The sequence below is a fragment of the Pleurodeles waltl genome, chromosome 9 (assembly GCF_031143425.1).
Source record: "Pleurodeles waltl isolate 20211129_DDA chromosome 9, aPleWal1.hap1.20221129, whole genome shotgun sequence".
NCBI lineage: Eukaryota > Metazoa > Chordata > Amphibia > Caudata > Salamandridae > Pleurodeles > Pleurodeles waltl.
The window spans coordinates 1,002,450,302-1,002,477,619 of record NC_090448.1 but is presented as its reverse complement, the minus strand read 5'-3'; the positions used below and the strand labels follow the sequence as shown (position 1 = coordinate 1,002,477,619).

Here is a 27,318-nt window from a genome sequence, read left to right as displayed (position 1 = left end):
CACCTAGTTGACCAACCTCTGAAAGGTGGTAGGGGCATTTTTCATCCCAAAGGGCATTACTTTAAACTAGTAGGGCCCATCTGGGGTAGAAAAGGCGGAACTCACATTGGCCCCCTCAGTTAAGGCAATCTGCCAATACCCAGATGTCAAGTCAAAGGCACTAAGGTATTTGGCAGCTCCTAACCCATCAATGAGCTCATCAGCTTGGGGGATGGGGTGCATGTCAGTCTTAGTAACCGCATTCAGACCCTGTTAGTCTACACAGAACTGAAGTTCTGGTGAGGCACCAGGAGCAGCAGCCTTTGGGACCAATACCTCAGGGCTGGCCTAAGGACTGCTAGAAATTTCAAGTACCCCTAGGGTTAAGATCTTTGATACTTCATCGTTGATGCTAGCCCTGACCTTATCAGGCACCCTGTAAACCTTCTGTTTAACAGGTAGACTTTCCTCAGTGTCCACATCATATGTACACAAGTATGTGAACCCTGGTACCAAGGAGAACACTGAGGCACACTGACCCAACACCTGTCAACAGTCCCTTTGTTGTTCTGAAGGCAGGGAGGGGCGGAGGTTCACTCCCTCCACAGACCCATCCTCTTCTCCAGCAGACAGGAGGTCAAGAAGAAGCTCCCTCTCTTCTTCCACCCCATCATCTGTTGCTAGGAGCATGGACAATTCAGTCCGCTCAAAGTGTGGCTTGAGGTGGTTCACATGCAGGACCCTAAAGGGGTTCCCGAGAGTCAGCAAGTCCACCAGGTAGGTGACTTCGCTCTTGCGCTCCACCACCTCAAATGGCCCAATCCACTTGTCCTGAAGCACCCTAGGCTCTACTGGCGCCATCACCCACATGTTTTGTCGAGGCTGAAACTCGACCAGAGTGGCATTCTGGTCATACCACAGTTTCATGTCTTCCTGGCTCGCTTCTACGTTCTCTTTTGCGAGAGCTCTGATGTGGGCAGTCTGGTTTCTGAAAGCCAGCATGTAGCTGAATAAATCCTGGGGAGGTTTACTGGGGTCTTTCTTTAAGCCCTCCTTCACCAGACTCAAAGGTCCCCTGACATAGCGGCCATACAATAACTCAAAAAGACTAAATCCAAGCCCTTTTTGTATGCGAACAGAAGGCATGGCAAGAGGATGTTCCATTTACACCTTAAGGTCTCTGACAGGCCCATTATCATGCCTTTCAAGGTGCGGTTGAACCTTTCAACCAGACCATTGCTTTGGGGTTGGTAAGGAGTGGTGAACTTATATGTTACCCCACACTCCTGCAACAGAGACTTCATGTAAGTAAATATGAAGTTGGTACCCCTATCAAATACCACTTCTGCCATTGACCGAGTAGAGACGCATACCCATCCAGGCAGAAACAACATCTCCAAGTGGGACCTGTGTTCCACCTCCTTCCAAGCGGAATCCTCCAGGTCATTGCCAAGCAAACAGTCCACAGGCATGGTTGGACTCACAGCTACTTTCAAGGAATCTGAAACCCCCATTCAAAGGAAACCTGCGCCACTCTGCACAGGCACTCTGAGTTGTCCACTGAACTACTTGGTGAAGTACACGGGGATCTATCTGCTCTTCAGACACCAGGTGACTCCTCACTGTAGTCACACTGGCTCCTGTGTCTCTCAGAGCCTCCACCCTCTGTCCATTAATAGTCCCCCACTGCCTGTACTTCTAAGGGTTCTCAGGCACCAGGGATCTCTGGACCATCCCACTGTCCCCTAGTGAGACAAGGGTCATCGCATCTGGCTCCCACCCACCTGGAACCAACTCCTCCCCAAGCTCTACACTAGCTAAACCCTGTGACTGAGAACCAGTGGGTGCCGGTGTACCCTTGGGACATTTGGGATCCCCTCTCACATGACCCACTTGGTCACATGCATAACACTTGCGGGACCCCACTCTGAAGGTTTCCCTTTGGAGAAACCTGGTTTCTTCTCACTAGGGGGCTGGGAATCCTTGCACTGGGAACTCGGTTGAGTCCCTTTAGAGAACTCCCCCTGTTTACCCTTACCACCCCTTTCTTCTGAGAGTGACTATGCCCACCCTTGGCATGGTCTCCCCATACCTCTTCTGGACCCAGGCGCTCTCCCAACAGTCCGCTTCATGTACAAGCTTCCTGGAGTCAGTCAGCTTGCTGTCAATCAGGCGTTGGAGCAGCTGTGAAAAACAAAGACTGTACAGGTACTCCTAAGCAATTAAATTGCAAAGCCCCTCATACGCTGTTACCTTATTGTCCTTCACCCAACCATCCAGTGACCTGCAGTAGAAATCCATACATTTCAACCACGTTTGAGACTTTTTGTAAGACCTAAACTTGTCCTTATGCTGCTCAGGGGTCAGACCATATCTTGTGAGTAGGACATATTTCATTATGGTGTAGGTGAGTCCCTGAGGATCCCCTATGGATGTCAGAGTGGGCTTCCCCTCTATCTCAAAGTGCTTCCACTGACCCGCCCCCCAATGTGCTTCAGGGACCAGGTTCAGAAGGAGAGCAGACTCATACCCCTTGAACCACAAGTATGTGTCATCTTCCCTTTTATAGTCTTTCACTAGGTCTTTTGGAATGTGCACCCTCCTCTCAGGCTGCACTGTGGTATTGCTTCCACCAGCCCTACTGGACTGGCTCCTCTAATTCAGCTCCCTCAAGCTGAGCTCATGAGCCAGTATCTTCTCCTTTATTATGGTCATCCTCATCTTCTCCAACTCCAACTGATAAGCACTCTCTGACTGTCTGTCCTGCAACTCTTCAGGAGTCTTCAGAAGTCATACTCATGGATGACACACTGTAACCTGCCCTGGAGACCACCCCCCTTGCATAACAGGTCGGCCCACTATACCATTGTGTATACTCTGCACCTCCTCATCCTCACACTCATCCTCCTCCTCTGTGTGCCCTTCAGCTTCCTTGGCTGTCAACCAGGCCCTTAGTGCCTTTTTCAGGTCCTTCTTCCTGGTTGAGCCCTTAATGAGACAGGCAAGATTCTTATAGAACTGGTTCAACTGGCAACTGTGTAACTTTCCAGTTTCCCTAATTCAAAAGCAGCTCAAGCTGGTGCATTTCCAGATTGAGACATCATGGCAAATCAAAAGTGCACAGTTCCAAGGCAGAAAACAGAGTTCCCAATGAGAAGTTCAAGAGTCAATAAAGTGATAACCAAAAATATGGAAGTAGGAAAAAATCCAAAAAGAGAAAAAGAAAAAAACAAGCTGTATGTGGTCACGTAATGGTCTGCACTAGAAACAGTAGTGTACACTTAATCACTGTATGTCATGTACAAATACATGTACAAATCCTCACCGCTGATTACCAATGTTAGAAATGGGTACTTTGGTTGGCAGTCAGGTTACCCCGTCCACACAAGGACCCTCACTCTAGTCAGGGTAAAGGATAATCACACTCAGTTAATCCCCACTCAACCTCTTCGTAGCTTGGCATGAGCAGGCAGGCTTACCTTCAGAAGCAATGTGTAAAGTATGTGTACCAACGCACACAATAATACAGTGAAAACACTACAGAACGGACACCACACCAGTTTAGAAAAATAGGTAATATTTTCTAAATCAAACAAGACCAAAATAACAAAAATCCAACATACACAAGTTAAAATATGAATTTTTTAAAAGAATAAGGGCCACATGTAGCAAAGTCTGATATTGCGACTCAGAAATTGCGAGTCTGTCCGAGTCGCAATTTCCGAGTCGCAATATAGGATGCAGAGCGGTGTCTCAGACACCGTCTGCAACTTGCTATGGGGTCGCAAAGACCCACCTCATCAATATTAATGAGGTGGGTCGCATTTTGCGACCCCATAGCGAGTCCCTGCACTCACAGGGATGGTGGCCTGCTGAAGTCAGCAGACCTCCATGTCTGTGACTGCTTTTTAAACAAAGCAGTTTTTTTTTTTTCATTTTGCAGCCGTTTTCCTTAAAGAAAAACGAGTTGCAAAATGAAAAAAATGACGAAACCATTTGGTTTCGTTTATTCAGAGTAGGCAGTAGTCCATAGGACCACTGCCTGCTCTGAAAAAAACCTTTATGCCCACATTCACAAAGGGGAAGGGGTCCCATGGGGACCCCTTCCCTTGTGCGAATGAGTTACCACCAGTGTGACACTGGTGGTAACTGCAAGTTGCTTTGAGGCCGCATTTGCGGTCACAAAGCAATTCTGAATTGCGATGCTAGTCGCAAATAGGAAGGTACTGACTCGCAATTTGTGAATGAGCATCGCGTTAGGCTGTTTGCATGGCGCAAACTGTGATTTTCGCAGTTTGCACTATGCAAACGGCTACCTACATCTGTCCCTAAGAGTCTTAATCCATAGAAAACAATGAAAACGATGATTGTGTACAAAGTACTTGGTCAGTGTAAAAAATGAAGCTGCATGGGTTTTAGTGCATCTGACCTTAATAAGTAAACTTACAAAGGGACGTGAATAGGTCGATAAACCTTGTGACTCGCAATTAAGATGTTCCCACCATAACTCCAGTACATGCAGATCAATAATCAGTAATTAATCAGTAACATCAATAATCAATGATAATCAATGACATTATAATCAATTGGAGTCAGTAATTGTCACACACCATGACCTTTCAGTCATGAATAACCACACCTTTAGTAAAAGTTCGAAATATTTTTTTCCCTATATTAACAATGCTAAAGTCACATACGTCAATCTCAAAATCAAATGAGAAACATACCGGAACAACACTGGCTGTCCAAAGCGCCGAAAGAAATACAAACTTACCAAAGCTTGAACTACCACACACTCTAAGGTTACAGTGCAAATTAGTAATAGGAATAATTGCGCAAATGATATCACATTTAGATTCAGCAAAGAAATACATCAAACGTTATTCCCTATCGCAGACTTTCATTAGTGAGAATCCTTAACTAGCATCAGATTAGCATCAGCATGTTGGGCTTCATGCAAAACAATTTAGTAAACACACATTTGGAAAACATCTAACTATGGCTCTATCAAATAGTGTGGTTGGTACCTAGAAAGAAAAAAGCAAATAGGCATAACAAACACATGGGTGCAAGAATATCTCTCCTCAATTGGATCGGCAAGCTAAGATAGTCTTCGTCATCAGGACATCAGTTCGGTCAGCAAGGCATCAGGATTCAGCATCAAAGTTCAGAACAGGCAAAGTCTTTAAGCAACTTGAAAGAATAGAGGTAAACCGTCAAGAAAAATAGAGAGAATGCTGTCTTCTCTTGGTGCAGTCCTGTTAAGTTAAATTCCCTAAACCTATTTACCAAGTCCCTATTGGTCAAGGGATCGCATGTTCACACTTTGTCCAATAAAACTAAAACTTCAAATCTATGAATTCTACCACTTGTCCGTTCACATGTCGCTGATTGGCTTCTCCTGTAATGTCCTCATCATCCGGCTCATCAGGTAACAATATTGTTGCAGCTTATACTCCACTCAGTGTCTTCATTGTTCTCCTCCTGAGAAAGTCAGTCTTACAAACATTACACTCATAATGTTACATTTTAGCAATAACAGCATCTTCTAGCCAGCGGGTCTAATGAGAAAGACTTTTAGCTACGAATACTTTAGACAGTACCAGGGAAAATCACAGTTTAATTCTCTAAGACAGCCATTCCATTAAATGTTAGGAGATACAGCTTGACAAGAGGCCGGGCAACTAGGACAAGACCTCTGCTAAGTTAAGGCCTAAATTAACAAAGCTAATAGATAATGCATAACCCTTAATATGACATATTACTACATTAGTCAAACATATACTCAACATTTCATATTAATAAACCAGTAATAAGTATACTTCGTAAACATTGGCGACCACTCATCATGATCACATTTTCAAATGTGTGCATTATTTTTCTAGGTAATTACATTTTCTAAACAAATCCATTACTCAGAATACATGAACTCTCATTAATACTTTTTATAAAAACACCTGCGCTAGCATAGGAGAGCGTGCGTCGGAAAAGTCAGCATAGCATCGATTCCTTACTCACAAGTGAGGCCGTGTGTCATTTCGTTCTCCAGTCGGGTCGGCAATGCGTCGATTTTCTCCCTCGCAAAAGAGCGATGCGTTGATTTCCAGGTGGGCACCATGGATCCGCACAGAATCGGGATCACTTTCAATCCCATGGAGGATGCCTGGAAAATCCGGTCGCACTGTGGCAGAAAACTGCACTGCATGGTGTTTGCGTTGTTATCAGCATCTGCAAGCGGGTGTTGCGTGTTGTTTCTCCAGCTGCAATGCATGGATCTCCCAGCCATGTGCAGCTGGAGGGTTGATTTCAGCTGTGAAGCCGGCAGCACATCGTTTATCCCCGCACGGCGTCTCACCTCTTGTCTGCCAGCTTCTCCTTTCAAGGGCCCAGGGACTGAATAGGGCACCACTTGGCAGGGCATGAGTCTCAGAAAAGACTCCAGGTGCTGGCAGGGGAAGTCTTTGATGGCCCTGAGACTTCAACAACAGGAAGCAACCTCAGTTCAAGCCCTTAGAGATTCTTCTCAAGCAGGAATGCACAACAATGTCCAGTCTTTGTCCCTTTTCACAGGCAGAAGCAGCAACTGAAGGATAGCCCAACATAGCACAGTCACAAGCAGGGGCAGCACTTCTCCTCAGCTCTTCAGCTTTTCTCCTTGGCAGAGGTTCCTCTTGAATCCAGAAGTGATCTAAAAGTCTGGGGTTTCGAGTCCGCTACTTATACCCCTTTCTGACTTTGAAGTAGGCAAACTTCAAAGGAAAGTTTCTTGTTCAGAAAATCCTGCCTTGCCCGTGCCAGGCCCCAGACACACACCAAGGGGTTGGAGACTGCTTTGTGAGAGGGCAGACAAAGCCCATTCAGGTGTAAGTGGCCACCCCTCCGTCCACTCTAGCACAGATGGCTCATCAGGACATGAAGCTCCCTTTGTGTCACTGTCTAGAGGAGAGGTGAAAACAGCCCAACTGTCAAACTGACCCAGACAGGGAATCCACAAGCAGGCAGAGTCACAGAATGGTTTAAGCAACAAAATGCCTACTTTCTAAAAGTGGCATTTTCAAACTAACAATCTAAAAACCAACTTGACTAAAAGATGTATTTTTAAATTGTTAGTTCAGAGACCCCAAACTCCATATTTCTATCAACTCCCAAAGGCAATCTGCACGTTAATAATGTTTAAAGGCGAACCCCATGTTAACCTATGAGAGAGGTAAACTTTGCAACAGTGAAAAACAAATTTGGCAATATTTCACCGTTAGGACATGTAAAACACATCAGTATTTGTCCCACTTTTAACATACACTGCACCCTGCCCATGCAGCTACCTAGGGCCTACTTTAAGGATGCCTGACATGCATGAAAAGGGAATGTTTAGGCCTGGCAAGTGGGTAAACTTGCCAAGTCGAATTGACAGTTCAAAACTTCACACACAGACACTGCAGTGGCAGTTCAGAGCCATATTTACAGGGCCACTAATGTGGGTGTCACAACCAGTGCTGCATGCCCACTCGTAGCATTATAATTACAGGCCCTGGGCACCGCTAGTGCACTCTACTAGGGGCTTACTGGTAAATCAAATCTGTCAATCATAGATAGCCAGTTATACATACATTTTACACAGGAGCACTTGCACTTTAGCACTGGGTAGCAGTGGTAAAGAGCCCAGAGTATCAAAAACAGTGAATACAGAGTCCAACACACATCAACAACCTGGGAAACAGAGGCAAAAAGTTTGGGGAGACCACGCCAAGGATGCCAAGTCTAACAAGGTCTCAGCTCCGCTCCTTGCTGACAGTACTGCCAGGGCTTTCTCTGCCAAAATTTCAAAGAGGACCTCCACCTACGCTGGCTTCAGTTGTCTGGGGGTCCTCCTTGGTTCAGTAGACCTGGCCTGTCACCAGCCCTGGTACAGTGTGGCAGATAGTCAACAGATGCAGATATTCATCCTAAACTCTTTCTGTTCAGGAGCTGAGGAAAGCACTGTTAATTACTCCTTTTGTGTGGCGAGGCCCTTGACTTGCTGCTGGAGAGAAATGTAATTAACTTGGCCCAGGAGGGTGACAAAAGGACTGAGCTCAGATCCTAAGCCGAACCACAGAAATATGACAATTCTGGAGGACCCAGAAAATGAACATGTATGGTCTTATGACCCGATAATATGAACTTAATGCACCTTTTCCAGCTAGTTTCATACCCCACAGCCTCTGTATGTCTAAGGGAGGACAAACTCTAAGGCAGATTTCCCCAATTGTATAGTAAAATGTCACTGCAGGTAAAACAGTAAATCACACGGACTTTACCAATAAGTACCCACTAATATTATGAGGCAAATCCTAGGTCAATATCCCATTCTGGAGAGTTCCCCCGGTGCCAGGCTACCTTTAGGCATTTAGTGAGCTGCATACAATGGTAGCCTCGCACATGTGTACACATGGCCACATGTGTTCACTTGTAATCAGCAAAGTGCCTCTTACCCTAGCCGAATCCTAAAAGGCAGAGTCTGGCAGTAAACATTTGCAGTTCGCTTACCATGTGATTACCAGGTGATTACACCTGTAGTGAGACTCACACACAGTAAAAAGTCCAAAACCAGGTGATCTAAACGGTACAACATCTGGGCTTATTTAATGGGCAGAACCCATTTTACAATGTGTACACTTTTGAGTAGGTTTATTACTTTTCGGTATCACAAACTGCACTTTTTGTAGTAACGTAAGCTTTTGTAGTAAGTCCAGCACTACACGTGGCCAACCACTGGTACAGCTACACTTTCCTTTAGAAAATAACAGACTTAAGGACTTACTACTAAAAGTTGAGCTTGTGAATACAAAAAACTAGTTACGTTCTCAAAAGTGCAATGAATTTCACTTTGTAGTAAGTTTTGTACTACAAAACTTATTACAATTTGCAGTTTTTTAATATGGCCCCATAATTCTGTTACCTCACTTGAGGACGTTGTACTTCTTTATTCCCATTTGCTTTGTTGTTTGTGTATAAAGGCAGATGTGGTGCCTAAGTAGTACAGTAACTATAGGAACATGTCTTGTGTTATAATAGTGTTGATTGACATCTCTGTTGAGTGGAATGCTGTGGATCATTGCACTACAAAGCACTCATGTGTAGAACTCAGCATTGGTGCCCTTCCTTGTGGGCTTTATCTCTGAAGTTTGCTAATGATCACCTTCCACTCCTCATGGTGTCTGGATTAGATTTGTCTTGGCACACCATACCATAGTGACATCGTTGACAACTTATGCTTCCCGCTTGTTGTCTTTTTAATGGCACTCATTTTACCCATCTATAATTCTATATATATAATATTGTCTTTAATGTGTCTTGTATCCATACACAATCAATATTTTAAGTCAATGAATTGAAATATGTAGATAACTAAATGCAGAGGTTGGAATGCGAAGGTGAGTAGACAGTACATTCTGCTCTTTTAATAATGCACTGCTCCCTTATAAAATGCCACTGAAGGAGTGCCATTAAGTACTGACTTACTAATACTGTGGAGGGCAGTGACAGTCTACACGTCATTTTTCAAGTAAGGAGCACTGACACAGACGAGTAGGGTCACGACCTTGAAAGTCTGCAATTGATGATGTCTGTTTCTGGTTCATTGCGTCTGTGAGCTCCTTCTCTAGGATGTGCTGTCTGTTCATGGCTCAGGCCTAGGTTCAGAAAAATTAAGATAGTAGTTCTAATTAAAAATAATCACAAGTATTCTCATTAAACGAATCGAAGTATTTATATTTGGCTCATACGGACGTGCTGTGCACTACCGGACGCATTAAATTACTTTGTCGTCGCCTAACACGCGTTTGATAGGGTGGGGTCTTGCCCAGTGGGTGCTCAGAGCCCTGCCAGGCCTGTATATAAAAGCCAATCTCTCAGCAGTGCTTTCAGGTCCTTGACTACCCATCCATTCTGGTAAGAGATCAACTTTAGGAAAAGGAAACACTGCGCTGTATGTGCATGTCTTAAGCAGGCTGTACGTTTCAATGTGTTGATGTAATTGCATGTATATAGGTATATACATAGTCTAAGTGTCGATAGTACTTGTTAGCATATTTTGGATATGTTTATATGTACAAACTGTTTTTTAAAGTTGTTTTTTCAGCTAGCGCTGTGTATAAACTAAAAGAAAGCCTTTGTCTCTAGAGAAACTAGTCAATGCTAGGTGTTTTATGAAAATACATTTCGTAGAGACAGATGGAAAAGACGAATGTAACTGCTGGGACAAGATGCTGTGAGATTAACCCTTTCAGGCCACCTTCAACTTTTAATAATTTTTACTGCCATATTTTCTATTTACATAGATCTGCCACAGTAGTTTACTATAACAGTATTCCCATTTCTTTAATATTTACACCTCATTAATAGAACCTGGGGTGCTCTGCCCACACGCCCCCTTCTATTCTAGCCAGGCACGTCTTGTTGCATCTTGGCATTTATCAATCTAAGGGCTTGTCATCTCCTCTGACATGTTTCACCACTGCAGCCCTTTGCCAAAAACCCAAGTACTGTTGCCACAGTTCTCATCTCATTAGCTAACATCTCCATACTCAGGAGAGCTCATATTCCTTGTAGCATGAAGGACACTATCTTCTCACCTTTGGCCCAGTGTAGTAGACAGATGGTTTCAGAATGGCTTCCTAGTAACATCATTCCATACATCTGTTGTATGGAGCCTAATTAAAGTAGTTAGGTGCTTGTACTGAGATAATGGACGACAAGATGTTCGATACAGTGACTACCCACGTTCAAATAATCTGATTAAGATGATTTTCAGCAATATGGATTCAGGTTTTCTGATTTTTCAGTTGCTAAGTTAGCCACTAAAATGAATTTCCCCTACATATTTATAGAAATGTCAAAAAGTACCCCCAGGTAATGCACATTTCTAGTAATAGATCGCCACAGTACAATGATCAACTTTCCTGCTCCTTATTTTAGTTTTTCTGATTAATTTTCTTTCCTTTACAGACCCTTATTTCTCCTTTGGGGACACCAGACAACAAACTCCCAAGCCATGGACCAATGTAAGTGATTGCAGCTCTTAATTTCACCTTGTCGTCACAACCTCAACCTCTAAATTATTTGTGGTCATTAATAGTTAATATAAATAAACTACATTACCACTAATCAGCACAGGAAAACAACGAAAAACAGATACACTAAAAATATAACAAAGTGTCAAAAAATATTAACAAGCTAATTTAATAAGAGTTATTTTATCAGAATCCAGCAATATTTTAACTATATTTATCTGTAGTAAAATCATAGAAACAGTGCAGTAATGCTGAGTTAGGTGGAAATGTGTTTTTACGCAGTGTCAACATGAATGCTGATTTATGCTAGTGAGCCTTCAGTATATGTGCACTTCAGTGCACTTCAGTGCAGCAGTCCTGTTCTCGCAAATTAACTGGATTTTACTCAGTTACAGTTTTACAGTCAGATCATCAAAAATGGCAGAACAATCTAAGGGCCAGATGTAGGAAGGAAGCAATTTGCGAGTTGCAAATTGCGAGTCCTTCCGACTCGCAATTTGCAACTCGCAAATTGCTATGCAGTACGGTGTCTCAGACACCGACTGCAACTCGCTATGGGGTCGCAATGACCCACCTCATGAATATTCATGAGGTGGGTCGCAAATTGCGGCCCCATAGCGAGTATAGGCACTCGCTAACATGGAGGCCTGCTGTAGTCAGCAGGCCTCCATGTTAGCGACCTGCTTTTCAATAAAGCAGTTTTCTTTTTTTTTTAAATGTAGCCCGTTTTCCCTAAGGGAAAACGAGCTGCATTTCAAAAAATCCGAAACCTTTTGTTTCGGTTTTTTCAGGGCAGGGAGTGGTCCCTTGGACCACTCCCTACCCTGAAAAAAATGTTGGGGTCCATTTACAAAGGGGAAGGGGTCCCATGGGGACCCCTTCCCGTTTGCGAATGGGTTACCATCCACTTCAAGTGGATGGTAACTGTGACTCCATTTGCGACCGCATAAGCGGTCACAAATGGAATTGCATACCATTGCGAATCGCAAATAGGAAGGGAACACCCCTTCCTATTTGCGATTCGGAAATGCATTTTGCGAGTCGGTAACGACTCGCAAAATGCATTTCTGCATAGGAAACACGCATTTGCGAGTCGCAAACGGCAAATTTTGCCGTTTGCGACTCACAAAGTGCTTCCTACATCTGGCCCTAAAAGACTTTAACATGGGCCATGCAGATAGAAGTATATGCGATCATTGATCTTCAAGCCACACTCTGAAAAAGGCCAATGTTTGCTCAGTCCAACTGCACAGTATGTCATCTGCATAAGCAATATGGCATACAGGAAATGATCAAGATTTTATAGGAACAATTTCCCTTAGACAATTCAAAAATCAGGTTGCAAATGTGTAAACTGGATTACCAGGTTGCTAAGGTGTATTCTTGTCTAATGCCCCATCACATTGGATTTGTGAACTCATGGTATTATATATTATGTGATTGCAGACTCATGTACTATGATACAATTCACTATAATTCACTCAGTATATCCAACACTTATCTTTGGACGCGCCAATTCGATCAATTTTCCCCATTTTGCTACCACAAATGTTAGTGTCAAAGTTGGTGGAATAGTCCACAAATCAAAAAGAAAGTCTATTGGCCCCACTGGTGCGACTCTTTTGAGCCAGTAGGGTTATTGTTGGTGCATAGTGAGTTATGAATTATGAACATAGCCCACCCCCCAGAAGTGTATCTGATTCATTCATATAGGATCAGCCTCTGAGGTCCATTCCTCTAAAAGGAAGCATTAGGGGTAAGGTACAGTATTTGCAGGCACCTCTCTACTGCCTCTCTAATAAACTACTCATGACTGTATGATGTCTGATTGTAGCATACTACGGGAAGAGTCCAGCGACAGCACATGTGATGTCACAACATTTTCAGCTAGTTTATATAACCAGCAACATGCACAAGGGCGAATATTGTCCCCATCCAGTGCCATCTTCATTAGTTTCCAATACACACAGGCAATTTGCCACATGAAGCATATATAGATGGAAAGTAACAATATACCACAAAAATATATACTAGCAATTCATTTGAAACATACATTTCCATTTACCACCTCTTGTTGATGAGTTTGATGGAATAAAGTTTGTTTTATTCTATACTTGACGGTGGACAGTTAACGTATTGCCACGAACTGAGCAGCTAGAAACGTCTTTATTTAGAAAAAGCTTCACAAGGTGTTTAAAATCCATAGTGAAGATAGAAGGAGATGTTTGTTCTTGTTGCTCAAAACATAAGCTAAAATGTTACAAAACAGACATTAGCAAGTCAGTACCTCAACAATTGGGTAATTGGCTATAAATGTCATATGTTTCTGGCACATACAGTCAATTTAAATATTTTAAAAGCCCTATTTTACATCAGTGCTTAATGTAGCTCTGGCTCCCAGATATATGTATTTATTCATGTAAGGGGGCTTAGAACAACCATCACTCTGCTAGAGTTTCCTGTAATGACCTTTTTGAATGTCCAAAAGCTGCCCCATTATGAAATGTGTAGACCAGCAGTGCTTAGCATCCGTGTCAGAGTTACAGGATAAACAAGTACGATGCAATACATAAAATAAAATGAGCGTTAATAGGCATGCTGGCATAGTCGGTGGTTAGCCCACAAACCTGGCATGAGTCAAGCCTTTTGTTGGCAGTCCTTGGTCTAAACAAATGTCTCTCCCTGACTCACTCCACCCATTAGCAACTGTGTACAATTACATATGTGCTACGATTTGATGCACATTGGTTACAGCGTCGGTTTATTTATGGAAACACTTCAGTCCATGACCCCAGCTGCGCATGTCTTGTTGCCGAGCGTAAAAGAAAAGAGTTGAAATCTAAATTCTGAGATAAACTCTAAGGTTTCATTATGTGGTGGGTTGTGTTCCATATTAATTTCCTCTTTTTTTGTGCAAACTTTGCCGTCCTTCCCCCCCCCCCAATCCTTCGAGTTGTCTTATAATTGTTTCTAAATATTCCAGATAGAAACAAAAAATAGCAACAACGTTCTAACGGGAAAAGAGAAGTGTATAAGACCAGATTATAACATCTATTTCACTAGAAAGTCACATTTATCCATGGAATCCTGATTCACAAAGGCCGGGTTGCTGCAGTATTAGGTATGGAGATGTCACTAACAAGGAAGGATGTTCTGCTGCTTCTGTCGGTCGTTGATAACCAGGGGAGGCGTGTGTGTGTCCCTTGGGGAATGTCAGGCGAGATGGCCACAACATGAGGCCAACATTCACAGTCATAGCCTTGTGGGTATTCACGGGCACTTGCAGTAACTACTGTATACCCAAGTATCCATATGTCCATTTACATGGACCAGTAGCTTCACGGAGTGTGTAAACGTAGAGAGAATCCACATCCCCCATGTTTCAAGGGGTGTGAATCAAAGGTTGTATTCATATGAAAATATTTTAAAGGTGTAAAACATGTATTTGGTAAACTTTATGTATATTCCTTTTCCACTGTTGATGAATCCTTACTCCCAAAGTATATTTCCTCTCTTCGATAAAAAATAAATAGATCAATAGAAACACTTTAGTATCATCACCCTGCAGTGGTCACCCTGCCCAGTAGCAAACTTGCATTGTGTATATATGTTGCAAAAATGTGATTTTTGTTAAAAACCAACATTAAATCAATTATAAATTTCAACCAACATTGTCTTTTTTAACTTACAGCACAAAAGCAGAAGCAGGTAAGACACTGTACAGTGTTACTTTCTAAGATGGTGCGAATGTGGTGGCAGAAGTTATTGATCTAATCTTAAAGTTTCAATAGACTCAAAGGATGGCATTTTCCTTCCTCATGCAGTGTGGAACGAAATCCAAAAGGAGAGTTAATTTTGACACCACTTCTGACTCCAGACTTACACATAGCTTGGACTTGAATGTCTCCACCCACCGAAGTCAGAGAGTGGAGACATCTAACACTGAATTTACAAGTGTACAGTTCCTCCTAGTAACTTTCCATGTACGGATGGAGCTCTCTGGCCGAGATCTGCCTAATGAAAATATACGGAAAATGCTGAAAGTTTATCAATTACAAAAAATTGTAAAAATATTTTGGTGCCGACTGCAAACGCAAATAATTTAAAACAAATATTTATAACTAAATAAAATAAAAATGACAACACATTAACTCATCAAAATAAATGTTTATTGAATCATTCAAATCCAAAAGTCCAGGAACGCTTCAAAGGAACCACGCACACACTGGGCCAAAGGTGTAAACAGTGGAAGTTTATTTTCTCATGATGCGTTCCAGCTTAAAGAAAGCTGTGATCAAGGCTTTGTGTAAACCAAAACGTGTCATAGGGAAATAAAACACCCTTGGCCCTGTTGGTCCTGAATTTGCGCAGTTCCTTTGAACAAACTGTTAGTGGATTTTGTTTACACTGGTCATTGCTCCTAGTTTTACACGCCACACTGTCTTGGGGTCAAGCATCCGCAGTAGCGGTTGCTTGTTGGTCTTAAATTATTTAAATATATCAATTTATTTTTATGCATTATTTATTTTTACCAAAATAAAAAATCCCAACCCTCATCAGCATTTTTATTATTTAAGAAATTGATTTAAAATTATATTTAATTAATCTAACTTATTTCTTTCTAGTTTTTATACGTTTAAAAATAAAATTGATTTTTTAATAAGGTAAAATATAAAATCATAAAATAGTCATTTATTCATTTTGTATATTTTTAACACTAAGTTAATTTTTTAATGTAAAATTTGAAATAATTTAATTATTTTAACATTATCTGCTATGGCTTTTTATTTTAAGTCACTGCCTCCATTAGGGTCTACAGTGTGGGTTGCAGTACCAGTGATTGGTCATTTGTGGAACCAGATTCTCTCCAAAGCTGGGCTGGGATACATTTAAACCAACCTGCTTTTTGGCATTTTGTGGTTTAGTAAATTTAGAAGTGAGGTTTGTGAATGGAAATGGTCTTACTATTTGTGGGTGTTTTTGTACTAGCAGGTATCTGCCTAAAATCCTTTTTACATTTTCCTAAATCTCTCCCATGGAGGAGCAGATATTCCCAATTTCCTAACCACGTCCCTTTGTCCCACCTGCATTTACCCCTCAAATATACACTAATATGTTCAGAGATCTCCTCATATACAAGATCAGAGAGGCAGAGAAGCAGATCCTCACCTCCAGGTAGTTTAAAGGCATTTTGTAGGACATGAGTAGTACCACAGTAGTAGTACCAAACATACTACAAAATGCATTTTGTGAACAGACCTAAGTGTCTGTAATGATCTCTAAAGGGGATGGTCACCATATATGGGTCTCTAGAAGTTCACCGCACCCAGAAGAAAGACCCATTTTTTCTCCAGTGATCATAACAGATTTTACAACCCCCACCTCAAATCTTAAAACCATAGACACGTCCATCGGGTCACACAATTCATACAGGTATAAACCTCATATATCTGTAGTGCTGATAATTTCAGATTGTACTCTATTCACTGTTAAGTAGTTAATTCAGTACATAGTATGCCATCCATTAAGAATTTGCTTGTGGACCAGTCTTGGCAGAATTATCAAATCATCCATTACTCTTGTATCAGTGAAATCCATTAATCTCTTAGCATCTGTTAGTAATGGAGTTTAAGAAAAAAATGCCTGTAAAATGTTTGCCATAGTATTTGCCACAATGCTAGTAAATATAATTAAGCAGAATGCATACAATGTTCGATATTGCCAAGGGCATAATTTGTGTGCTATGTGTTGAAATACAAAAGTTATCTCATTTTTATTTAATTTGCCTATTACCGGTTTTATTGTTAAGATTGAGAAAAGGCTCATAAAAAAAACTTATATTCCATTTAGCATGGCTGTAAACTAATGCAAATAGCTGTGGAGCTTACCCTATTTTACAATTGGGAATTTGTTAATTCTGTTGACTCTCTGTAGCCCAGACACAAAATATCTACTTTACGTATCCATTACAGATTGGTGAGATTTGGTTTAGGATTGCTGGCGTATAAAGCAGTTAACTTCAATATGTCCAGTGCTCTTGATAACGCCCACAGAGCTATTCACAATGTCATGAAAAGTGAAATTGTTAGGTCGCTGAGCTTGTGAACAAATGAATCCAAATGTATTGTGTAGAAAAAAATATTTCATGAATTAGAATAACAAAACCACAGACCTAATATTCAAGACGACCTTACCAACAATAAAATATATAAATAAATAAATAATGATCAGTAATACAGCCAATTAACCACAGTGATTTTAAAAGATACAAACAAGTATTTAGCACACAGTTCTATCTATAGCTCTTTCGATAATATCATGCCTTTTATTGTAGATGAAGTAGGGAAAGTCCAAAGACATGATCAATATCAGAATAAATTAGTGAGAAGCAGTATTTGGTGGCTGATATATAATTCTGGTATTAGCTGTGACGACTGCCGAATTTAGATATTTTTTGCACAAATCCAAAGTGCTGGACACAAGCAGAATATGTGCTCAATTGACTCATCCTTATATCCACAGAGTCTTAAGATCTCGAATTTTGAGCACTGCCAGTTCCATGCTCCCTCAAACTACCATATCAGTATATTTAATAAACAAAATCTTAGGTATATTATTTTGCAGACTGGATCCAATGATAACAAAATATAGGGGCTCATTATGAGTTCGGCAGACAGTTACGACAGGGAGGTTGCCACCACATAGGCTACCTCCCCGCCGGCCCAATTAAGAGTTTCCCGCTAGGTCAGCGGGTATAAACCTGAGTTTCCACCTTCTGGCCTAGCAGGAAACAGCCTACAGCATATTCTTGGCTCGTAATCAAGCTGGTGCCAATGCTGTAGCGGGGAGGGTGCAGTAGCACCCTTGGAATATTCACTATCTGCAAAGCAAAGCCGACAGTGAACATTGCGAGGGGGCTGGGCAGGGGGCACTTGCACTGCGCATGTCAAGTGCATGGGCAGAGCAGGGCCCCCCCGGAGCCTCTGCACCCGTTCTCAACCAGCCTTTTCATGGTGGTGGTACCGCCATGAAACCGCTGGCAGAGAAAGGGGTTGTAATCCCTGGTGAATGAGGACCACCACCACCTCCAGACTGCCGGGATCTCTGATCATGGTAGAGCTAGCGGTTCTCTGGCGGCCCTGCAGCCAAGGTTGTGATGAGGCGCTTGGACCGCCGCGTTAGAGGCGGTCCAACTGCCATCCGCGAGTCTGGTGGTCTAGTGATCACCCTTAGTCCTGTTTAAAATCCAATTAGGTATTGATATAATAATCTTCATATTTGTATGATTTTAAAATGTAGAGGTCCAACTGTGTGCTATTACTCTTGAGGATCTTCTGTATTAAGGCCTTGCACTCTGGCCAAGTAATCTTTCTGTTATTGGAGGAAGGTTATTTTCTTCAGTGATCTTGTTCATACCCCCAATGCATAATCTGCTTTTAGTACTGATAGGTCATTTGAGTTCCAATAATATCAGATGTTTTAAATAGTCCTTTTCAGCTGTAAAATATTCACAGACAAATTTGGGAATAGCTCCTTCATGATTTTGGTTGTCCCTAAGTTCACTTTTAGATCATTATCTAGGTTGTAATCTTGTAGATGAAATAGCTGAGATTGGAGCCCTGCAGGAGTTAAACAAAATATGACAATATCTTCTGTGTACTCCAGATAGATGATAGCCACATGTCCAGGTTTTAGTGGAAGACCATTTGCATTCTCAAGATCTTGATTTAAATCTGATATGTATAAAGTGAGGGAGCTAAACCTTTGGAGTTTATCATTTTTGGAGAGAGTGACCTCCAGGTGAGCTTCACTTCAAGTCAGGTTCCCTTGTAATTAGGTATTAATTCCCCTTTTACTAATTTAGCCCATAAGTTCCTGTGGTTAACCTTATCAAATGTTGATGTTTAATCTAATCTATGTAGCATGTGTACAGAATTAGAATTTTCTTTAATGGCCTATTCAAGTATTGGGTAAGTGCAACATTATTGTCTCCTGCAGAGCAGCTAAGCCTTCTGATTGATAGGAAGAGAGAGTAAGTTCTGATGTTCAGCCCAGATATGCAGATTGTTAATTAGAAATTTACCTAATAGCTTCCTCTTTGCATTGAGGAGGGGAATGTGATGATTTTTTGGGATGATTTTTGTGCATAGTGAATGTATTAGCACCCTTTTCCAGGAGTGAGGAATTTGACTAGTTTCTAGTATTTTTTAAGAATAACCTTTGTAATCAATAAAATTATTTCCTTTTTTTAAGTTTATAATGCAGTGTTTGTATATTTAGGGAAAACAATGAAGTCAGATGGATTACTTGCATAAAAACAGTAAACATATATTTTTCACTTCTCATATTATACATAATAATCAATTGTATTCTTGTAGCTTCCCATGCCATGCCCCACTATTAACAATAATAACTTTCCATTGTGTAACTTTGAAGCGCAATAATGAAGAGTCTGGTGGCTCCTTGAGCATTTATTTCTATTTTTCTTATTTGCTTTGATAGCGTTTTTTTGCCTCAATCTCTTATGCTCCAACAGGACCTTGCAGGATTTTTACTTGTTTACAGTGTTCCTTTTTCTCCGAATTTTAACACTCAAGCTTTAGAGTTAGAATGTTTAGTGAACTTATTTATGGCTGTTGTTGAGATTAAATTCAAAATTAAATGTAATAGATCCTTTTGAGTATTCAGCCATGTACATTGTTTAATTCCCATTCAAATTTTAAAAGGGAATTCTCTGTTCCATCTAATTATTATTTAATTAAACTGTAACACAGATTCCTTAACTTGATAGTTACATTTTGGACAGAGTTCATAGCTCCAGTGTAACATAATGTTGAGGATTATGGCCACTCTCTTTCTACGGAATGGGTTTATAATCCTTGCATATCGAAAAATGTGTGTAATAAAGTACTGTGTGATCGATAATTCGCTTGTTGCCATTAGTGATAAAGGTAAGGTTTGACGGTTAGTCAGCTGAATATCTAGTGTGCCCGACTCAGCATGAATAATCTCCAAAATATCAGTTCTATGTTTATTTTCGAAATGAACAAATGCCCTCATATCGTCCCTTAACATCTTTTGTCAGGTTTTTGAAATAGATTACTTTTTGCCTTCAACTATCAGCTGTTCTGTGTTTGGTAAATTACCAATTTTTCCTCAAACACCAGCATATCATTTTCTTACAATATAGTTATTTTGCTCTCAAATATCAGGTTTGTATTTGTTCATCAGTTTACAATCTTCTGAAAGTAACACATTCCATATATTAATAATAATGAGCTGATTTTGTAGAGAACATGACTACTTCTCTTAAAGTGCCCAAGAACTAGACTTCTGCAACAATGTATATAAAAGCTACTTTGAAAGAAAGACCAGTAGTTTGAAATAAAAAAGGTCAGGTTTTAAACTGTCCAATTCACAGGGGCCATAAATCTGAAGGAGCTGCCCCCAGCTCTGGATCTGTAAGATTTAGGAACCTGTGATAACCAAGCATCTGATGATATTAGGTTTCTCTCTGTGATTAAGATTGAAGATATTGTGTGCTCAAATTTGACAGAGCCTTATAGCAATAGCAGAGGGCTTTAAAGTGCATCCATTTCTCAGTAGGAAGCCAGTGCAGGTCTCTCAGGCCAGTGCTCATGGGAGCACGCCTGGGAAGATTGAACAGCACAGGGGCAGCTGAGTTTTAGATTCTCTCTAGTCCACTTAGTCTTGGTTGTGTTAGTCCTAGCTATAGAACATTGCAGTAGTCTAGGTGGGAGATGGCCAAGGCCTGAATTACACTTTTGTGGGACGAAAAAGGTAAGTGTCCCAGGTTCTTCTTAAGGATTCTTAAGATCCTGAAGCATTTTCCAGCGAGAGAGTTCACTTGGTCATCGAGCGAGAGCTTGTGTTCTAGTTAGATGCCAAGATTTTTTTACTTTTTGTTTCGTTGACGGAGAAGAGGCCAGATAGGTTGGCCACTATGCCGGGGACCTGATGTTGGGGTGGTTGCCTAAAATCAACACCTCTCTATTATCTCCATTAAGTTTTAGGCCGTTATGATCCATTCACTAGGCCACTTCCAGGAGACAAAGATTCAACTGGATAGTGGTGGCACTGACATTTTGAGAAAGGGTGATGATCAACTGCGTAGCATCGGATTATTTTGAAGCTGAAGGTTTCTATAACATCAGCCAACGGGCAAACATAAATCAATTCATAAGCATTATGTATTTATAAATCAATTTGTCATTTTTAGAAATTAAACAAATTGTTCATCAAAAATTCACAATTTTCTGAACATACACTGGCCTTGACCCTAATTACACCTTCTCATACATATCACTCCATCCATCACTCTTTAACTTAAACAAAAGATTGATATTACCTTATAATACCCCAATTGTCATTAAATACCAGCTTTACAGTGAGTGTACATCCACCAATTTGGTCTGAAATATCCGAATACAGGCTCAATTTTCTCATCAGATACATTTAATACTGCTTCAAAAAGACAGACCCTGCTTCTCCTGCCCATGGGTTACCATATCATACTGGGGAGACTCATGAAATGCCAGAGGTGCCCACTCAGTAAGCAAAGAATGACCACCATATGACCATTTGATGTCAGTGGTTGTCACAAGATGCTCGGTTGCACACCTTGTGGCACAGAGAAAAGGATGGCCACCAGGTTTGGCTACCAGATAGCAGGAATGCATACCATATTTATTAGGGATGTCTACGCTACGCCTGGGATGCCCAGCATAATGCAAGTGTGACCACCTCTAATGGATGTCTACCAGATACCATGCATTGCTCCCTCAAGCTAGTGATAACCATCAGATGTCAAAAATACTCATCAGAGGCAAGTAATAGCCACCATGTATCTGGGATGTCCATGAAATGTCATTGAGCCCCAGATTATTCCAGCTATCACTGCCACATATCAGGGGTCATCACTAGATATTAGGAATGCCCACAATATGGAAGTGATACCCACCAGTTGCCATGGGTGACAATGCAACATTTGGATGCGAAAAGTGGCCATTAAATGGAAGGGACGACTTAAGGATACTCAGTATACACCATCCATGGCCATCTGATTTCAGGGATGTCCACATTAGTCCAAAATAATCAGATGCCAAGTGGGACCACCAGATGGTATGGTGGCCACCCAATGTCAGAGAGTATTATCCAATGCCATGAATAGACAACCCATGCCTGGGATCGCCACTGAAACTAAGAGATGTAGAGGAGATATGAGAGATGCCTACCAAAAATGGGAGAAAAGCTCACCATACAAACATGCACAAACAGATCAATATAAACACACGGAAGCATACATCTACACAATATTGCACAACCCTAATTGTCAGAAACTTTTTGCTTTACTTGTTGTTTGCATCTTTGTGATGCTCACACTGATGCAAAGAAACACCATATAGATTGGTCCTGTTAGTGAGGGATTAAGGGGAAGGTTTTCAAAGAATAACAAGCACTCCTAACCAAATGCCAAAGTGCTACACAGCCTGCTTGGGGTTAGAAAGTAGGAGGGGGGAAAGCTGCTTTTCAGCCTTCTCAGGAGGATGTTGGTAAGGTATCTGTACCCTGTTCCAGGAGAATTAAACAGGTACCTGTGGGCTCTGCTGGCAGTGTTTGTGAATGGGAGGGATGGAAAGGAGCAATGTCTTCTATTTATAAAACTCAGCAGTGGGAAAGCAATCCAGCAACAGTCTCTTTTTTTATTTTCTGGTGAGATTTACCCTAAATTCCTCAACAGAGGAGATGCCATTGCTTACAGTTCATATTTCAGACACTACAACAGAGATTAAATCAACCTTCTTACACTTTAGGTAAAGCTTGACCATCATGTATCGAACAAATTCAAACAGGTATAAAGCATTATACCCCTTAGACTGAGACCTAATACTACTACTAGTAGTATTGTTAACATATTTCCCTACATCAGAGCAACACAGTCTTCCTGGCTAAATCCTCAATGTACCTGGCAGTGAAAAATAAGGTCATCACCCTTTGCTAATTTTGAGAGGGATTTCCTGTCAGCATTATGGAGTTGATTCGCCAATAAACATATTTCTAACAACACCCTACATGAGCCTGTATGGTTCAGCCCAAACTATGCAGCATCTAGTGCAATCCCCCATTCCCATCAGCCTTTATCACCCATCCCTGATCAAATAGTATTTGCATTACTCCACCAGCCACTGGTGCTGCTACTCCAACAGCCTGAATTAATCATCCCTCATTAGCCAGTTTTGCTCAGTCAAAATCAATCAGTATTGCTGATTCCCCAAAACCAATAAATCTCGTCCCTCAATCGCAAGTGCTGTGCAGCCATCACCACATAACACTGGTCAGCAGTCAGTGGTATCAATACATCTAGTAATGGTAATCCTCATTAGCTGTCATTCCTCATCCACTAGCCAGTGCTAGTCTTGCTCATCCACCATCAGGCACTGCTGGCAACACTACTTCTGCCAGTATTGCAATATTTCATCTAGTACTGCCTATCCCTCCATCAGCCAGTATTGCTCATCTACCATCCAGCAGCATTCCAAATACTCCTGGAAGCATTGTTCATTCATATCAGACAGTAGTGGTTATTATCCATCTGCAAGTATTGCTTATGCTTAAGCTAGTATTGCTTATCCATCATTAGCCAGTATAACTTATCCACCATCCACCATTATTGCCTATACTTCACCCATTATTGTTCATCCCCCATCAGCCAGTATTACTCACCTCCATCTGTGTGTATAACCAATACTTCAGCCAGTATTGCTGATCTCCCATTATCCTGTAATGACTATTCCTCAATCGCCAGTAGAGTTCTTCCCAAATCAGCTAGTATTGCCCATCTCCACATCAATGATGTCTATGAAGCTGAAATCACCTAACAAAACAATAGTGCTAAGCCCACAGAAGCCATCGCATGTGAAACTAGCAATTTAGAACACTACAAATTCCCAGAAAGGCAACACCATATGACACAATTTAACACTGTATTGGAATTCATGAGGCCTGATTCAGAAAAGCTATTTCCATATGTAAGTGCATCTTAAACATGAAAGCAGCAATTTGTCATGTAAAGCCCTGTTTGTGATTCACACACTGTGGTTTTACAGGCATACACAAGGGTAGCAGACAGTTTTCCATGCGAGTAAATCTACCAAGAAGAGATGGTGGATTTACAGAATGGCAAGCCCTCAAAGATTGGGAGCATTCATAAATGTACTTCATTGTGAATATTCACAAACATTTCCTCAGCCTGCTCACAGCTTCGAAAAGGGTCAGAGATGTATATGATCAGTCGTAAATCCATAGGATAGGACTCGAAAGGGGAATACTTCTAAAAATGGAAGGGTGTAGGCCAAGGGGCTTCTCACAAGTAGGAAATATTTTTCCAATGACAAAAAAGATTTCAAAGTGCCCATACTCTCATGGAAGACATTTCCCTGTGTGTACCTATATGCCATGTATATGTATGGATGCAAAACTACTTTCTCATGTTCGTAAATGAGAAATCACAAGTATCTTCTACCAGTACTTCTGTGAACCTCTGCCTGTCAAAGGCCTGCATATGTACTCCTAGAAACCTTATTGCATTCCCAATATAGCACAAATGTACTCCGATCTTAAGAAGATCCATAACAGAATATTTTCCAATTTTGGTTTATTTTTAATATCTGACCCACTTTGCAGCTTTAGTATTTTTCGGTAACATTCAGAATATTCTTCCAATGGAGGGTCATTGTGAACAGAAAACTCTATTATGTTTAGTTTCTGGATAAATTAAAGGTAGATTGAGAGACAGGCAACCAGCAACAGCTCCCCTCTATTATTTAATAAGTGTTATTAGATATTGTTAAAGCAAATGGCAGTCTATGACTTGTCCCTTCTGCACCCTTGTGAACAAAACAGGAGCAGATTTGAGGTCACAACATTCAAAGTAGATCTGCGGAGGTCTATGTTGTCGCACTTGATTTTTGATGTCATTGACAATGTCATCAATGGCAACATTTTTGGTGTTACAAAACTGGGAAAGTAGTTGCTCTATTAAAAACGAAAACGGTATAACCTGTTTATGGGAATATGAGTAAAAAACATGAAAATAACAAAGCAAAACATTTTCATGTCAATTAAGTGTTCATACACTGCATGTAGATGTGTGAAAATGGTATTTTCTTACATGTTGTTACCCTTATCACATCTAGGACTGCTGCTATTAAGACAAATGGAGGAAACTGGGTTACTTTGCCACCAAAGATGCCACATGATGGTACCATAGTACACGAAGACAGACCAAAAATTGTCTTTTTCTACAGGAGAGGGAGCCCCCAAGTGGGAAAATATAATTTTGAATGTAGCTCTGAGACTCCTTGCACTGAAACTGCCTAAATGTACAACATGGTTCAAATTAGAAACATATCCTTTTTTTGGGAGATTTTGTATTTTGCATGCCACTGCGTCACTAATCAGCTGATGTGTGTTGACAGTGTGAATCAAACATTCGCTTTCTTCATCCTTATGGATGCTTCTGTTTGTTAAATAATTGTAAATTACACTAAATAGATTTAGTTTCATTTTAGTGAATTATAAACTTACCATCTCTCCATCATGTTTTCTTTCTTTTCTCTCCAGGGAAAAGAAAGTGAAGGAACGTGCGGAGTTCTAAAAGACCTCTCCGGACAAAGGCAAGACCAAGGACAGGACAAAGGACTCGACAAGGGTCATGGCCAGCTGCAAGGGCAAGGAGTCAGTCCTGGCAAGGGAAAAGACTATGGAGCAAGCCAAAGTTATGGACAGGAACCTGGGAAACAAGGAGTTCAAGGGACATGCTATGGAATAGCACAGGGAAAAGGTGAAGCACAGGACCAGGGAAAAGGTCAGGTATATGGGCAGGGAAAAGACCAGGGATATGATCAAGGAAAAGACCAGTGGAAAGACCAAGCAAAAGACCAGGGGAAAGGTCAGGGAAAAGACCAGGGACATGGCCAGGTATATGGTCATGGAAAAGCTGAAGAAACACAACTTGGAGGTGGCAAGGGACAAGACCAGTGGCAAGGCTATGCAGAAAAACCAGGAAAGGGCCAAGCAGACGACAAGGGAAAGAGTCAAGAATATGGAAAAGTAGAAAAGGGTCTTGAAGGGAGCCAAGGAAAGGGACATGAAGGAACGTGCCAGGGTAAAGACAAGGGACAAAAGCAGGGAAAGTAACTCGGGCAACTTCTAGAACAGAAACATGACAAGGAATCAATCAAACAAAAACCTTAATCTATTAATGCATGTTGTACCACATCTGCATTCAACAAATCTCTTCAGTCAAACCGTCTTAAAACTGAACAATCAGCTTCTATCTATGTATCACCATCTGACATTGTTAAAATGGATATAATTGCAGTCTATACTTTAAAATAAATGCATGAATCAATTATTATTTGTTCAATGCGTTCCGTTCAAAAAATGTATTTTCATTTACTTGTAAAACCACTCTTTCTACAATTATGTAGAACACTAGGGAATAATATTGTATTGTCAGCTCCTGGAACATATTGCACACTCTTCAAGATGGACTTAATTCCCTTTCAATACTCCTGAGAACTATAAATTATCAAAATCACATCCACACTAATAATTTTTGTCCACATTGTGACTGCGTTTGAGCTGTTGGGAAGGCAATGCTTTGAATTTGAGAGAAATATAGTTATACGGCTTCCTCTCTCCCTTCACAGTATTTAGGTCTATGCTTAAATAGGTCATGGCCGGCTTCTTTTTGCGTTCTTATGTTACTGTCGCGTAGGCTCTCATTATCCTAATGAGAATACTGGATTTTGAGCGGCAAGATCGTTCACAGTGTGGGGGAGTAAGTCTGACCCACGGTGGAGGACCTTTGTCACTCTAAATCCGGGTTTTGCTCCGGCTCACTAGCAGTGCCTCATCTCTCCCAAATGGAAGATTCAATTGGGCAGACGAGCTCATGACATCTTAGCACTTCCCAGGGAAGTCATGGTCACTCATGTCACAACCGGTTCTCTCATACACAGTACGGTCTCATATATAAATGACAAAGGGAGTTTAAGTTTTAAAGATTGGTTTAATAAAACAACTGTATTTTAGATAGCAAAGCGTGAGCTGCAATAACCAGAACTACACAACACAGTAGGACTAAAATAGTAACGATGAGAGTGAAGCACAAGAATAAGGCTATCATAGTGCCGCTAGATTATTTTCTCCCTAAATTATATTTAGAGCGCGGCATGTGAAGCTCTAAGCCTGCCTTTTAGGT

At 41.1% G+C, this 27,318-nt stretch overlaps 1 protein-coding gene across 1 annotated transcript; it reads left to right on the top strand.

The window, feature by feature from the left end:
- Positions 1–9,888: 9,888 nt before the first annotated feature.
- LOC138258761 (uncharacterized) lies at positions 9,889–26,466 on the top strand. The gene is made up of 4 exons (XM_069206013.1): positions 9,889–9,909; positions 10,966–11,021; positions 14,722–14,738; positions 25,674–26,466. Exons 2-4 carry the CDS (start codon positions 11,012–11,014, stop codon positions 26,247–26,249), a joined length of 603 nt encoding a protein of 200 aa, XP_069062114.1. The 5' UTR covers positions 9,889–9,909; positions 10,966–11,011; the 3' UTR covers positions 26,250–26,466.
- Positions 26,467–27,318: the final 852 nt, after the last annotated feature.